This window comes from Balaenoptera acutorostrata, chromosome 3 (assembly GCF_949987535.1).
Source record: "Balaenoptera acutorostrata chromosome 3, mBalAcu1.1, whole genome shotgun sequence".
Lineage (NCBI taxonomy): Eukaryota > Metazoa > Chordata > Mammalia > Artiodactyla > Balaenopteridae > Balaenoptera > Balaenoptera acutorostrata.
This window is the reverse complement of record NC_080066.1, coordinates 62,453,538-62,469,676: the sequence shown is the minus strand read 5'-3', so window position 1 is coordinate 62,469,676 and position 16,139 is coordinate 62,453,538. Positions and strand designations below refer to the sequence as shown.

At 57.7% G+C, this 16,139-nt stretch overlaps 1 protein-coding gene across 2 annotated transcripts; it reads left to right on the top strand.

Annotated features, from left to right (window-relative positions):
- The first annotated feature begins 1,829 nt into the window (after positions 1–1,829).
- On the top strand, positions 1,830–15,776 carry SNX33 (sorting nexin 33). Of its 2 annotated transcripts, XM_057544723.1 has the most exons (3): positions 1,830–4,492; positions 10,694–10,899; positions 15,247–15,776. In XM_057544723.1, exons 1-3 carry the CDS (start codon positions 3,022–3,024, stop codon positions 15,265–15,267), a joined length of 1,698 nt encoding a protein of 565 aa, XP_057400706.1. In that variant the 5' UTR covers positions 1,830–3,021; the 3' UTR covers positions 15,268–15,776. The 2 variants fall into 2 exon arrangements, with proteins under 2 accessions (XP_057400706.1, XP_007197727.1); XM_007197665.3 differs by having other exon boundaries at positions 1,831–4,492; positions 10,694–15,776.
- The last annotated feature ends 363 nt before the right edge of the window (positions 15,777–16,139 follow it).

Below are 16,139 nucleotides of genomic sequence, written 5' to 3'. Positions count from 1 at the left end.
TCTTGTCCTGGAGATACTAGGCTGAACTGAGTCCTTAGAATCAAGGCTGCCCCTATGGCGGGGGACAAGATCTCAAGGCTTCTTGGCTGAGAGACTTATACCATCCTTTCTTCCCCTCCTGGGGTTTCCAGGTTCACTGGGCTAAACTTCTGGTAACTGGGCTTCCTAAGAAGCAGCCCAAACTGCCTTGATCTATTGATACAAATATTTGGGTCTGCCTGACAGTTGAATTTCTCTGTGTAAGTTAATACCTGGGCTTCTGGGGTTTGGACATAAGCCTGTATCCTGGCCAAATGCCAGCTCTGCATAGGGAATTGGATCTATTCACTGCACCAATGAAATTGGTTTTTGGAGCCAGAGGCCTGCATATTACACCCCTCAAAACAGCCTAAGGTGCCCACCTTTACAGCGCTACCTTGTGCCAGTTAATCTGCAACAAGTGGGAGGAATGAGAATGAGGGGGAAGGAAATTCTAGTTAGAGCGGTAGACAAGGCTCCAGGGCATAGCCAGGAAGGGGAGTAGGGCCCAAAGCCTTTGCTTCACCTTAGGTACCTCCTCCTCCAGAAAGCCTTCCTTGATCCTTGCTCAACCCAGGCTGGAATAGGTGCCCTCCCATTCACATTTCATGGCACTGGTCTCACCGGGCAGGGAACATCTCTTTACTTGTCCTGACACATCTGAGCTTCCGGTAGGTAAGGACAATGCCTTATTCATCTTTGTAGACCAAGGGGCCTGGTACAGAATACTCAGTTAATGTTTCCTTGAGTGCAAGATTGAATGAATGAGAGACAGAATGAATGAATGAAGGACAAGAGGGTGGACTTGTCATTTGACAAGAGGGTGTCAAACTCTCCGACTGCCTTGTTGTACTGTAATCTCCAGTGCCCAGCACAGTGCCTGGCAGAATCAATGCCCAGGGTCAAGTCCCCTTTACCTCTTCCCGGAACCCTACCCTGACCACTCCTCTCTCCTGGGTGCTGCTGGCAAAGACAGGACATCCAGTCTCCGCTGGCCGCCGCACAAAGCAACACGGAACCCGTTCGTGCCCCGTCTTGTTCCCGTCGCTACAGATGTAGGGTCTTGTCTTCCCCCGCCCCGAAGGAAGTCGCCCAGGACAGGGGTGCTCCTGGCCTTGTCTGGCTAGGGTACTAGGACCCGCAGCAGCCAGTATCCAAACTATCCAAACCTTCTCAGGCTTCTTCCATGAGGGCGCCGCTGGCTCTGGGGCCCCCTCCAGAGAGCAATCCCCGGGCGGCGCCACGGCCCCGTCGCCCGCGGAGCTGGGGTGGGGGGCAGGGGAACGAGAGGGGGGCGTCTGCGGGTCTCCACGCACACTTCCTCAACCCTCTCTCCGGGGTCCCGGCTCTGGCGCCCTCCTTGTAGCACCGCACTTCACAAACTTTAGGAGTTTGTCTCACTTGCGTCGCGGAAAAGGCAGGAGGGTGACGGAGCCCAGGAGGCGAGGCGGCGGCCGCAGAGCTCCGTCGCGCGGCGCTTAAGCCCCTGGGGGTGAGAGGTGTCTCCCCGCCAGGGCGGACGGGCTGGCCCTATTCCCCGACCGTCTCCTCTCTCTCTCTCTCTCTCGCATCCCGATCTCGGCGCAAGTGAGTGAGGGCGACAGCCAGAAGGAAAAGCGAGGAGTAGGCGGCAGCCCCGGCTCCTGCGCTCCAGGCCAGTGGGAGGGCGGAGCCGGGCAGTCCCCGGCCAGCCAGGACGCACGGAAGTGCTGTGGAGTTCGCCCAATTCCCCAGCCTGCTTTTCCTTCTCCCTCCCTCTCCCCACCCCTCACCTCCCCCCCCTCACCTCCCCCCCCCACCCGGCTATTCCCTCCTTCCTCTGGACGCCACCTCCCGGAATCGCCTTTTTTGTTGTTGTTTTGGAGCTGGCTTCTCACTGGCGGCGCAGAGGGGCTGCGAACGCTGGAGAGGAAGGCGGGCTGGGGGCACAGCCCGCCGCCCACCGGCGGGACCCGGCGGGGCAGAGCGGAGGACGGACAGTCGGCTGGGCGCGCCATCTGCTCTCCAGAGCTCACTCTCCAAACTCCTGTTGAGTGTGTGCGTGCACGCGAAGGGTGGGGGTCCACGTCCCGCGTGCGGGACTGGTTACCGCGGGGTTACCTTTGGCCGGGGGTCCTTGGACTCAGATCTGGGTCAGCTTCAGGCTCAGAAACTACTGAGGAATTAGGCAAACAAAAGAGGCCACTCAGCTAGTGGCCAGAAGTCGCCCGAGCGCCTCGTCGCGTCCCCTCCTTTCCCCGGGGCGGGGGCCGGTCACTTGGGGGCGGGGAGAGGGCGCCCCAGCCGGCTGGGGGCTGGGGGCCGGGCCGGGCCGCCGGGGTCGAAGCGTTGGCGGCCTGTTGTGTAAGCCTCAGTCCTTGTTTTCCCGGCCTGGCTAGTTGTGAAGCCGGACACATCCACCCTTGGATTCGATTCAGGAGGCTGCTGCTTTTCTCCTTGCCCCTCTTGGATTTTCTGGATTTTTGAAAACCCAGTGGCCCAGGAAGAGGAGGAGGAAGGAGGAAGGAGCAGATCTACAGAGGAATGTGAGAGCCTCCCAAGGCCTGTGGAGCCAGAAGGAGCTGGGAGCCAGAGCTGCCGGGGTTTCTGGGACGGTGGTTTCTGAGTGATTCTCTTCTATTTTAGAACATTGTTCCAGTGGAGAGTGTCGAATTCTTGCCCTCTCAGAGCTGACTTCTCCGAGTCACTTGACTTTGCTTCTGGGAGTGGGAGGAGGAGAGACTCTCCCTTTTAGGGGCTGAGGAAGGAAGGGAGGAAGACCATGGACATGAGCTCTCCCTGCCCACAGGCGTGTGCAGGGAGACCTGTTTCTGGGCCGTGGACATTGCTTTGAAGAGAGGGAGGCTGGACACCATCTGTGGGTGCTGAGACCCCGCCGTAGGGGCTGAGAGACTGAGGGCTGTGGCAGACCTTGAGTTGCTAGTGCATTCTTGGACACCCTAGCAAGTGTCCCCAGTTCTGGGCAGGACTCTGTCCTCATCTTTCTCTACCACTGGCCCAGACATGGCACTAAAAGGCCGAGCCCTCTATGACTTCCGCAGCGAGAACAAGGAGGAAATCAGCATCCAGCAGGATGAGGACCTGGTCGTTTTCAGCGAGACCTCGCTGGATGGATGGCTGCAGGGCCAGAACAGCCGCGGTGAGACAGGGCTCTTCCCCGCCTCTTACGTGGAGATCATCCGTTCTGGCACTAGCTCCAACCATGCCGACTACTCCAGCAGTCCTGCAGGCTCTCTGGGCACTCAGGTGAGCTTATACAACAGCTCCAGCGTGGCAGACCCTTCCTGGAGTGGTGGGGGCAGTGGCTTCCTCTCAAACCAGGGTAGTTTCGAGGAGGACGATGATGATGACTGGGATGACTGGGATGATGGATGCACAGTGGTGGAGGAGCCACGGGCTGGTGGGCTGGGCGCCAACGGGCACCCCCCACTCAACTTCTCCTACCCTGGCGCCTACCCCAGCCAACACATGGCCTTCCGGCCCAAGCCACCCCTGGAGCGGCAGGACAGCCTGGCATCTGCCAAGCGAGGCAGCGTGGTGGGGCGCAACCTCAACCGCTTCTCGTGCTTCGTGCGCTCTGGCGTGGAGGCCTTCATCCTGGGTGATGTGCCCATGATGGCCAAGATCGCTGAGACATACTCCATTGAAATGGGCCCTCACGGCCCCCAGTGGAGGGCCAACCCCCACCCATTTGCCTGCTCCGTGGAGGACCCCACCAAACAGACGAAATTCAAGGGCATCAAAAGCTACATCTCCTACAAGCTCACACCCACACACGCTGGCTCACCTGTCTACAGGCGCTACAAACACTTCGACTGGCTCTACAATCGCCTGCTGCACAAGTTCACTGTCATCTCGGTGCCCCACCTGCCAGAGAAGCAGGCCACAGGCCGCTTCGAGGAGGACTTCATTGAGAAGCGGAAGCGGCGGCTCATCCTCTGGATGGACCACATGACTAGCCACCCCGTGCTGTCCCAGTACGAGGGCTTCCAGCATTTCCTTAGCTGCCTGGATGACAAGCAGTGGAAGATGGGAAAACGCCGGGCCGAGAAGGACGAGATGGTGGGCGCCAGCTTCCTGCTCACCTTCCAGATCCCCACGGAGCACCAGGACCTGCAGGATGTGGAGGACCGTGTGGACACCTTCAAAGCCTTCAGCAAGAAGATGGACGACAGCGTCCTGCAGCTCAGCACCGTAGCATCGGAGCTGGTGCGCAAGCATGTGGGGGGCTTCCGCAAGGAATTCCAGAAGCTGGGCAATGCCTTCCAGGCCATCAGTCATGCCTTCCAGATGGACCCCCCCTTCAGCTCCGAAGCCCTCAACAGCGCCATTTCTCACACGGGCCGTACCTATGAAGCCGTGGGTGAGATGTTCGCCGAGCAGCCCAAGAACGACCTCTTCCAGATGCTCGACACGCTGTCTCTCTACCAGGGCCTGCTCTCCAACTTCCCCGACATCATCCACCTGCAGAAAGGTAAGAGCCAGTGTGGGCTGGAGACCCTTACAGCATCTGCACTCTGCTGGGCACTGAGGGTATGAGGATGGCCTAGACCGAGCAGAACGGCGCAGCTAGTCTTTCTGTCTCTGTCTCATTCATATGTTCAACAAGTGTGTCGAGCACCTGCCACCTATTCTAGGTGCAGGGATATTATTATGGGCAGGTCTGATCCCTGTCCTCGTGGAGTTCACTGCTTACCTTCTTGTTGTCTGTTCGTTCGTTCATTCATTCATTCGTTTTCTCTGTTTCTGTCTCATTTACTCATTTACCCATCATGCATTGAGCCCTTCAAGATATCAGGCTGGGGTCTGGGAACACGGAGCTGACTGGGGCCCAGGACTTGCCCTTGAGGAGCCCGCAGGCTCATGGGGGACACGGACACAGACCCAGATAACAAGAGCGCAGAGTGTAGCCTGTCTTCCCACTTGTCACAAGCTTGCCTCCCTGCCTTTGCAGCTGCAGAGCCTGTTCTCACCGCTGCATATCCTATCTGTGAGCTCCCTCCCTATCTGTGTTGCTGCATATCCTATCTGTGAGCTCCCTCCCTATCTGTGTTCGGGAGGGTGGCTGTCCCTATTTTGCAGATGAAGAAGCTGTGTCCACAGAATGGTGGTTGCACAAGGGGTCCATGGCCCAGCTGGGACTGTCCCGTCCTCCTGCACCTCCCCAAGGACACATCCATCTTGGCCACCTCCCAAGCCCAGCCATGTGTTCAGTTCTCACGGCCCCCTCCGTACGGGAGGGACAGGATGGGTCCTTGTTACTGTGGGGCTGTCAAGGAACTTCCAGGGAAGTGACTCATAGCCGGGTCACCTAGGGGCACCCGGGCTGGGCTGGGGGAGGAAGCGGGGGTCTAGGGCACTACCCACACAGTCCGTCCAATTCCCCCTTCCCCAGCCTGCCTTCTCTTCTTGCCTGAGCAGTGAGTCAGGAGCTGACCCGGCAGGTGGCTGAGTCTTGGGGACTACAGGCAGGGCAGGAGAGAGGTGTGGTCTTCCCCAGGGCTGCTTGGTAACTAAGGAAGAACGTCTGCAGGGCGTGGGGCTGGCTCCCAGGCCCCTAGGCCCTGAGGTCAGGCCTGGCTTGGTGGGGAGTTTTCCTGTGGGTGAGGCCAGGAGGCAGGCCTCTGGACTGAGCCTGGGGGACAGCAAACACCACCACACTACCTGGTCCCCAGGAGAGTCTGGAGTAAACCCGCCTTGTTCTCCTTTACCAGGAGGTTAACTTCTAGAACTTCTCCAGCTCCCAGCCTCCTTTCTCCCCTCACTTTCTCTTCCTCCTTCTCCTCTCTGCCCTTTTTTTTCTCTTCTCCACATTCCTCTCTTCCTCCTTCCCTTTTTTCAGCTTCAGGAGACATGAGGCCTGAGTTCTGGTCTTGGCTCTGCCCCCAGTTTGCTATGTGTCCCTGGGAGGTGCTTTCCCCTCTCTGAGAGTTAGTTTCCTGATCTGTAAGACAAGGGAGGGTGGACACAGTGAGCTCTTAGGCCTTCAGAGGGATGGGTAAGGGAGAGACTCCTGAGGAGGGTCTGGTCGAGGACAGAATGATGCCTTAGATCCGGCTCTGAGCTCTGGGCAGGGACTGGGCAGGGATTGGGCAGGGATTGGGCAGGGACTGGGCAGGGGTGGTGGCTGGGGCCGGCTGGGGCAGGTGTCACCCTGTGCAGTAGTAGAACCACACTCACTGCTGTGCTACGGCCTGGGAAAGCTGGTTCAACCAGCTCCTTGGATGGCATGTTCCTGTGTGGGCAGCAGGATGGGGGAAAGCAGGGGCATAGCTATTAAACAGCTGCCCCCATGCAGTGTCTGGGGACCCTCACCCAGGGCAGAGCGGGGGGCAGGAAGGCAACCCCATACTCAGGGCTCCCAGGCTCCCACTGAAGCAGGAGGGGGTAAAGCCAGACTGGCCTTTCTGCCCCTGGGGCAGGGAGACAGAGCTGAGAGAGGCCACTTCTGAGTTTCCACTGGAGGTGTTTCTAAGGTGAGGGGCCTGGGGTGATGTGTTCAACCTCAGGCAGAGGCTGCCCCACCTTCCCGGACCCGGAGGACCCCTCCCCATTAAGCCAAGTTCTTTTGGGCTTACTCTTCCTCCTTCTGGGCTCTGCACTGCCACTCCTAGGCCCGTGGTGGGGCAAGTTAGGGAGGGGGGCTTGGAATCTGGCTGAGACAGAATTGGGGGAACCACAGCCTGATGGGGGGAGGGGGGATCCCATGTTGGCCCTGTGGATGGAGCCCTTTCACAGAGGAAGGAGCAGGAAAATTGGGCCCTGGGTCCCCAGGATTCTGTCCAGCCTGTTCATACATCTGAAAGATGGCGAGCATGTGGGAGAGGCCTTGGAAGGAAGGAGATGGGAGGCCTAGGAGGGGTCAGGAGACCAGGATTTGGACAAGTGTTGCCTCTGAGGTGACCCTGAAAGAGTTTCCTCGCCTAAGAAAACTTAGGAAAAATGAGCCATGGAACCTGGTTGGCACTGAGGTGCCAGCCTGTCTGCCCACTGGCCCAGCCCCTGGAGCTCAGTTTAGGGGTCTCCTAAGAGAAAGGCAACCATGTAATTTACCATCCAAACCAGGGCAATCTTGGGGGTGAAAGAGAGCCTTAGTAATAGTTACCCTGGGACAACAAGGGGCAACAGTGACTGTCCAAGGCCCCTGCCTGAGAGCCAGCCAGGGCAGGGCTCGGTCCTAAGACTCATCACAAGCCACGGAGGCTGGTGTGGTTCCCTCCGTTTACAGATGAGGGGCAGTGAGGAGGAATGATAATCAGAGCAGGAATTGGAGCCCAGGTGTCTCTGACTCCACAGCCAGGCTGTTTCTACTGTGCCAGACAGATAGGGGAGGGAGCTCCCTAAGGGATGGGTGCCTGGGGTAGACAAGCCAGAAGGGGAGGGAGCAGGGAGGGGGTTGGGTGTTCTAGCACTAACTGAGCTGGCATCCTCGGCAGGCTGGAGGCAGGCCCTGGACCACAGAGCATGTGTGGAGGGGCCATGGAGCTCACAGGTTGGCCAAGGCAAAGTGGACCTTGGAGGACCAAGTTCTTGCCTGGGGGAATAGGTGGGTCCAGCCTCTATGCTCTGGGCCATCATCTAGCTCTCCTTCTACCTCCCCTCCTAGGCTCCCATGAACACAGAATTGTATCACCAAGAGCCACCACCAGCTGGGTCTTGGCTGGGACTGAAAAGCAGTTTGCACATAGTTGCGAGTAGCATCGGGAGCTCTTACTCTGTCAGGTGCCATCCTAAGTACTTTAAACATATTAGTTCAATTAAACTCAGCTATAACTATAGGATGGATACTATTATCCCATTTTACTGGTGTGGAAACTCTAAAGCGCTATTCCGCTGTGAGCGATTGTCAGCAGCATCACATCTAGTCCAACCTGCCCCATTTGACAGTGGGGAGACCTGTAGCCCTTGTTGGAGGTGACACAGTGGGACTAGGATTCAGACCTCCTGCCCTCAACCTAGGGTGGGCGGTAACTACCTCCAAGAGGTAGGGACAAGACAGATCAAGGTGGCATTTTAGGGGATATGCCTGGGACCCTGGGGCTCTGAAGCTCCAACCCTCCTTTCCCTGTCCCTGGGACCCAGCCTACAGGACAACTGCCAGGTGAGGAGGTACCCCTGGGTCCTCAGCTCTCAGATTGAGTCCTAGGTGGAATGTGTGGGGTGACGGGGGACAGGCCTGAGCCCTGAGTCCCAGTCTGTCTCTGGGGTGCATTAGTGTTAGCTGGTCCCAGTCCCACATCTGAGTCACAGGGTGGAGGGGTGACAGAGAGCAGGGTGGGGCCTCCCCCTTCCCCCACAGCCTTCGCCCCCCATCTCTGGCTCCCTGCCTGTCTGCGGATACCTAGCAATTGCAGTAGATTCATTCCTATTATCTGGGCCTCAGTCTCCTTCATCTAAGGCCATGGGCAAGAAAAGCTTTCTTAAATGCAAGTCCACCCCCAACGCACCCAGACTTTCTCAGGAAGGTGGAATCCAGGCTAGTAGGTGCCCTTTGCTGAAGCCTGACTCTAGTTTCTTTGTTCTACTCTTTTCTACTTTGCTTCTTATGGTTCTTTTTACCCCTTGGGACCTTCTCAAATTCCTGAGTCCATTGTCTGGATGCCCCACACATATGCCTGGGGGACCTGGCCTGGGCTCCCTGCAGTAGAAGTGGTGTCTACCCCCAGCTGTGCAGGGATACCTCTGGGCCAGGCATCCCCCACTTTTGGAGCAGGAAAGAGGCTGCGAGCCCCTCGGCAAGTGCCATCCTGCCAGGCCCTGAGTTTCCTCTGCACAGTATGGGGGTGGAGAGTGAGGGGGTGGTGGTGGGTGTTGGACAGCTAGTCTCTAGGGCCCCTCCAGCTCCGAAGCCTCTCATGGGGTCCTGATCTTGGGCCTTGGGGTGATCCCTCTCCTGCTGCCCAGACCTGGGCAGTCAGAATGGAACAGGAGGCGAGAGAAGTGGTTCAAGGAAGGTGGCAAAAGGACTGAGTGGCCTGGGAGCTGGGGACTGCAGAGTTCTTTTGGGTGCTGTGTGAGCAGCCCTGGAAATGCTCCAAATTTGAGTCTGTCCGCCTGAAATGCTACTATTTGCCAATTAGCCACACACTTGCTATCTAATATAGGTACTGCTCCTTCTAAAGGCATTCAAAGTTATTTCCAGCATGTAGTAGATGCTCCATAAATGCATCCTGAATGCATTTGAACAACTTGAGAGTAAAAGGAATACGTTTCAAAGGTCCACGAGAGACCTCCTTAAGGGAGAGGTGGGAAACATGAAAAACGAGCGTGTTACTTGTGTGCAGTGGATGCTTTGGAAGCGCTCGGGGAGTGCGCTGTCCTCCGTGCCAACCCCTCCCACCTCCTTAATCTTCTTCACACAGTGAATTCCCTACAGCCCTGCAAGGAGTACCTGCCAGGCGCAGGCAGACTGCCTCACCGCCTCAGCAACTGCCCCCACCGGCTTCAGCACGGAGTCAGTCAAGTGCTGTTAATTCAGAACTGAAATTCTTTCACCAAGTGCTTGTTGATTCATTCACATTCTTCCAAATTGGGTCCCTTCCCCAGGTTCATCCCCTGACCCCCTCGTCTGTCACCTGGTTATTATACTGGCTTCCTCTAGTCCCCTGGGGGCTGGGGTGAGGAGGGAGCAGGGCCTATATGTGGGGAGACACACACAAAGGAAAACTCCAGGTGGCTTTTGAGGCTCTGTTTTAGAATCGGCTGGGTGATGGGGGTGGGGAGAGCCCTGGTGAGCGGAGATGGGGAGGCGGTCTGCCTGGGGGATGCTCGTGTAGAAGCGGCGCCCCATCAGAGCCTTGAATTATGCATAGAGGGATCCAGGGGGCAGAGACTGGAAGGTAGGAAAGAAAGCTGAATTTGATGAACGTGGGGTCAGTGTGGAATGGGTGCAGGGGTCAACTCCCAGAGGGCCCCACAGACCAGGAGAATGGGGGACCTAGCTCTGCAGGCAGAAGGAAGCCAGGGGAGGCTTGGAGCTATGGGTGTCCAGCTTGGCTGCTCTTCAGGTGCTATGGAGAACCTCTCAGAGGCTGAGGCTGAGGTGGGGAGACCCGTGAGGGGCCTATGGTAGCAGTCCAGTGAGGCTGAATCAGCTTGGCAGACACATATCAGGATCTGCTGTGGGCTAGGCTTTGTTCTTGTTGCTAGAGACATTGAGCTCACAGCCCAGAAGGAAGCGGTCAGAGAAACCACAGGGTGGTAAGAGCTGTGGCAGAGGGAAGCCCAGGGCACCTGAGAGCATTGAGAGGCACCTGATGTACTGGGGCTGCAGGGAAGGCTTCCTGGAGGAGGTGATGTTGGAGGTGAATGGGGAGCCAGCGTGAGGGGTGACGAGGCCTGTGGTGGGTGGGGACGGCCTGGTTCTAGAAATCAATCAGCTGGCAGGGCAGGGCTGTGACTGGTCAGGTGTGGGCTGCTGGGGTTGCCACAGGTTTGGAGGGAAGATGGTGCATCTGGTTTAGGATGTGCTGAAGGTGAGGGTTTGGGGGACATCCTGGTGGAGACACCCAGGTGGCTGGACCATGGGTCTGGACTCCATGGAGTCCAAGAGCGAGGCCTGATTGAGCTGATGAGGGTATTGTCTGCCCTCGAGGGTTCTCACCGTGGAGTTAGGGAGCGAACTGGGGAGACCGGAGCCCTAACTTGTCCTTGTCCTCTGCTCTGCCTGTGCCAGGTGCCTTTGCCAAGGTGAAGGAGAGCCAGCGCATGAGTGACGAGGGCCGCATGGCGCAGGACGAGGCAGATGGCATTCGCAGGCGCTGCCGCGTGGTGGGCTTCGCCCTGCAGGCTGAGATGAACCACTTCCACCAGCGCCGCGAGCTCGACTTCAAGCACATGATGCAGAACTACCTGCGCCAGCAGATCCTCTTCTACCAGCGGGTAGGCCAGCAGCTGGAGAAGACGCTGCACATGTATGACAGCCTCTGACCACGTGTCCCTGGTCCTCTCCCCGCCCCTGGGGCCTGGTGGCTGCGGTGCATGCTGCCCTCCAGACCTTCCCACACCAGCAGTGCCTGGCTGGTCAGGGGTGGGCTTTGGAGGAGTCATGGATATCCCTGGGGAAGTCCCCCACCCCTTAGAGTTAGGGGCACAGCAGGGGTGAGAATGGGGCCAGGAGCCCTCCAGGCCAAGGCCTGGGCTGCTGGTCAGTCACTTGAGGTCAGGCCAGGGTCTTAGCCTCCCCTAGAGCCTATAGCGCTCGCTCACCTGGCCACCATCCCTTCGTTCATTCAGCAGACGCGCAGGCCTGCTGCGGCCCCGGGTCAGACACTGGGCATCCAGGGCTGCGACACGCCTGCTCTTGGGGAGTCCCCAGTTGAGGTGGGGGTCAGACCCAGAAACAGGCAGGGGCAATACAGAAAGATTGATGGTAAATAGCTCGCAGAAGGGACCACTCGTTCTGCCAGTCAGGGATGACTCTGTGGAGTAGGTGACATTCAAGTAGTGTCTTGAAGAATGACAAGGACCTACCAGACAGTAAGTGGGGACAGTAGATGGGGAGGGCATTCAGAGGAGAAGAACAGCATGGGCAAGGCTGTGGAGGCATGAAAAGACCCCATCTTCTCTCCTTTACCTTTCCCAAGCAAATTTGGTGCCCCCCTCGGTGGTGTCCCCTTGTGTGACAGAGGGGAGGGATCTGCCTTGCTCCCATGCCCCTGTCCCCGCCCCATCTCCGCCCCCCCCCCCCCTGCAGGAGGGGCTGCAGGCCAACTCCCTCCTGACTCCCCTTCACCAGCTGAGCCCCCTCACCCCTTGGCTAGGGGACCATGCAGCATCTTTGCCCTGGGCTCAAGGTGCTAAGACAAGCCTCGGATCCCAGGACCCTGGTGGCACCTTCCTGGAGGGGACACCCAAAAGTTACTGGGTATTTGAGTTCACCAGCAATAGCTCCCACACTCCAAGTAGGCTTGGGCCTCAGGCTCCCAGGGACCAGCTTACCCACCACCCCAGGGATCCTGGGCCCACCTGCCCACAGCCAGCCTCACTGTGATGCCAGCCCAGGTTCTGGTGGGATTGTGCTGTCTCCCACCCATGTTTACATCCTCGAGGGGGCTCCCCCCACACCCCCAGGCCAGGGCGTGGTCCAGCAGTGGGTTGGGGGAACTGACAGGTGCCACTGCTGGCCCCCCCAGGAGGTCGTGGCTGTTCCTGGCTGCTGCTGCTTCAATCTTCTTTCTTTCTTGTTTTCTTGATAAACCTTTTACAGTTAAGATAACAAAAATATGACTCCTTATTTGGATCCCATGGGGATGAGGGTGGGGGAAAGGATACAGCCCTAATTGTCCCTGGGAGCGATTGGACCAGATTCTGAGGTCGTGATGGGCACAACATTTACCCCAGAACCTCAGAAGTTGGGGGGAGGATGGTGCTGGAGGCAGGGGCTAGCTGGGGACCTCTGGGTGACCCTGGACCCCAGCTGGATGCATACCCTTCCCAGACCTCACTCTCCTCATCTCTCAAATGGGTGGAGTCCTGCCAGGGGTTTGGCTTTGCTGCTCTGTGATCTAGGACTGAAGGTCACGTGAGGAAGGGACAGTCTAATCGATAGGGGGTTCCTCTCCCCGGGAGGGATATCCCAGCCTTGCCCACAGGAAAGCCCCAGTCCAGGGGAGGGGGTGGTGTCTCAGAACCTGTGTCCTTCCCCAAGCTGTCCAGTCCAGGCTGCCCAGCCCTGCAGTGGCTGCCCAGTTGGAAACTGAGGTGGACCCCCGAGCTATGCCCTTGGGGGTGTCCCAGGCAGGATGAACAGGAATCTGTTTGCACACGGGAAGGAGGGGGGCTGGGGGGCCGCGGTTCTCTTGGGGCAATGGGGACTTGGTGGAGGGAGGGCTGCTGGGGTCTGGACATCAGGGGAGGCTTTGGCCGGGCTGGGGGCGGGGGAGCTCATGGCAGTGAGATGGAGGAAGGGGTGGCAGGTGCAGTGGGGAAGGGGCAGCAGAGGCTCCCTGTTCAGGGCAGAGTGTCCTCAGAGGATCTTTTGGAATGGGCCCCTGGCCCTGGGTCAAAATTAGGTCAGATTTGGGACTTTCTGTGGAATTTTCCCTTCTCTCCTCCCTGCCCTCCTTCCTTCATTTTCCAACCCATCCGAGGACCTTCCCACCCTTAACCTCTTCCCCTCTCCAACCTCCAGGCGGCCTTCTGCAGTGAGCGCTCTGACCATGGGCAGGGCGGTGGGGGGTCTCCTTCCCAGGCCCAGTCAGCGCTGGGGGCGGTGGGAATGCTCTTCTCAACACACAGTGCCTGGAAAGTCCCCTATTCATGCTTCTTGCCCTGGGAATAGTATTGCCCTCTTGTGTCTCTTTCTTGAGCGCGGGGCCACCTCCCATGCCTTCCATCCTCCGGGTGAGGGGTTGGTCTGACGCTTTTCTCAGGAGGGGCTTGCACCTAGGAAAAGCATCAGAACGTGAAGTCTTGGAATGGGCCAGGCCTCCTCCAGGCATCCTGAGGGCTCTAGGCAGGGACAGACATACATGTGAGGGGAAATGAGGATGTCACAACCCTTCTCTCTGGTTCCTTTCTATCTCTGTGTGGGTTTGAGTGTTGGGGGAATTTGAGATTTGTCTGGGCTGGCCGGAGCCTCTTTCAGCAGGGGACTGGGGACCAGTGTGTGTGTGGGGGGTATCCTGGTGGTGGCTGGGCCTGCGGGCTGGCCTCAGTCTCATGCCAGGCAGATGTTCCAGACTGAGCTGAGCCCAGCTGCCTCCAGTTTCCTCCCTGAGGCGGGTGGAAAACAAGGCTTCTCTTTCTGCCCTGGGCAACTACCAGGACCTGGAGCTGAAGGGTGGGGGACCTCTGATCCCCAGTCTTGGCCCAGCCCAGGAAAGGAGTCTGCTTTGTGGCCACATATGGGGGTTGGGGATGGAGGTGGCCCTCAGATTCTGCATCCTATTGCTTCCTGGACACAGGAGTGCCATGAACCACCATGCCACAGCTGTGCCACGGCTGTAACAGAGCCAGGCCTGGTCACAGACGCAGTTGCCCAACCCAAAGCAGACAGAGCCATACAACCTGCGCGCGGCACACAGGTCACACCTGGCTCCACACTCACACACACATATGCATGGTCATGTGCTTGCACAACTGCACTCCCAGCCACAGTGCCACAGACTGTCACACATTCACAGCCACGTCCACACTCGTCCACGCCCACATGCATGTTGTCAGTCTCAGCCACGTCGTCACTCACAGCCATACCATAGTACTGTGCACGGTCATACACTCGCGTAGTGACACACACACTCAGACACACATGGCCATGAAGTCACACATGCACATACAGATGTGTCACAAATGTAGATGCTCTTGGACTCCACCTGCACCGCCTCCTGGGGGAGCCAGCCCCGATCATCCGTCATCTGACATCACCAAGTTCAATTCCTCATTGCACAGATGGGAAACTTGAGGTCTAGTGAGCAGTGGCATTTGGCTGCATCACCCAGTGGGGCGGGGGTATGCTCTGGGGTCAGAGCCCAGTTCCCATCAGGCTCTGGCCTGGCCTTGCCCACCCCTGGGTCAGTCCCCAGGGCCAGGCTGCCTCTGAAGGCCCCTGGCTGAACCTAGTCAACAAAGTTCCAGGCATCTCCCATCTTCGGAGCCAGAGCTGAGGCTGCAGCATCAGAGTGCAGGAGCCAGAATGTGGTGGGCAGGGCCCAGGCCTGGGCGGGAGGAACATTCCTGCACCATCTCCTCCCCAAGCCTGCGAGGACTGGGCCCGCCCTGCCTGCCTGCCCGCTGACTCAGGCCTCCAGGAGCCAAGCCAGCTTGGCTCCCTCACCCACCCCCAACCCACCCCAACCTGCTTCCCCACCACTGCGGCTCTGGTACCTCCTTCCGCTGTTTGGGGCAAGAGGAGATGGTGAGCCCTGGCAAAAAGACCATGAGGAAACATAAAAATTCACCTCCCCCAGACATAGCTCAGAAGGGTTGATTGTGAAACCCCACTCCCGGGTTCAACAAAGCTTTTTTCCTTCGGTTTTGTTTTGTTAGTCAAACCCCAATGCAGTCCAGTCTGTTTAAAAAGCAGTGTCTCACACAGCTGTGGCCTCCTTGGTCCGCATGGCAGCCCTGGTAGGCATCATTATTCCATTTCACAGACAAAGAGACTGAGGCTTGGCCAGAGGGAGGATGGGAACTGCCTAGGATCACACAGTGGGGCCCAGGTGGGGCTGGACTTGAACCCAGCTCTCTGGCTTCATTCCCTAAAGTCACCTTGATTAACTCACATAGGTCTGGAGGACGAAGGGGTAGCAGATCTTCGCTCCAGAGTTGTGAAAGAATGGGAGGCTGGCAAACCAACTGCTGAAACGTGCAGGGACTTTGAGGGTCGGGTGAGTCCCGCCAGCCCCCCAGGGATGAAGAGGCTGAGGGCGGCATTGCACAGTGGCGTCTACAGTGACTCAGGGTCTCCGATTACAAATGAACATGTGTGAGGAACATCACTTCACTTTTCTGTAACTGACCTGAATTTCTCTTTTGCTTTCTCATTAACCAACCTGATAGAAAATAATCTGAAATCAATTTGGGACCCCTCCTTTCCCCAGGGAGGCATGTAAGTTTTGGGGATGGCGCATTTGAAGACCCTACACAGGCCCCTGGCACCTTGAATTTTAGAAGCTGAATTCCCTCATCCTATCACTCATATGAAAATTTGCCTGCATTCCACATTAAAGGTCTTTCACATATACCTACTTGAGCTGGGTTCCGTTAATTACTTGACAATGTCTTGTAGATATTTAATTAAATTTTCTTCATTTTGATTTTGTCTTTTCTTTCTTTTGCCTTTTGGTGTTCTGCTACTTTTTTACCCCTTGGCTGCAGACGTTGTGGGTTCTCGCAGGGCTCCTGGACCCTGGCACTGGGCCTGTGGTGCCCACCATGGTCCTAGGTTAGCATCGGACCCTTTGGTCATTTTCCCCTACCTCCTGCCTTCCCACCACCTGCTCCTTTGATCCCCACCCTTAAGCTTCCGTGGGTCTGGCCCTTTCTCAGTTTGGGGCACTCCAGATTCCCTCAATTGCCCCTGTACCTTGTGGGCCTCAGGGAACCTCAAGGGGCTGGCACAACCATTCCACAGCCTCCACCACATGCTCAAGCACAAGGCGCTCTGGGAGGCTGCTTAC

What these genes read in the sequence shown, in the direction of transcription:
- SNX33 (XM_007197665.3), top strand. Translation starts at nt 3,022, where the DNA reads ATGGCACTAAAAGGCCGAGCCCTCTATGACTTCCGCAGCGAGAACAAG. An exon ending in CATCATCCACCTGCAGAAAG is followed by an intron (nt 4,493 to 10,693) that starts GTAAGAGCCAGT and finishes TGCCTGTGCCAG; the next exon opens with GTGCCTTTGCCAAGGTGAAG.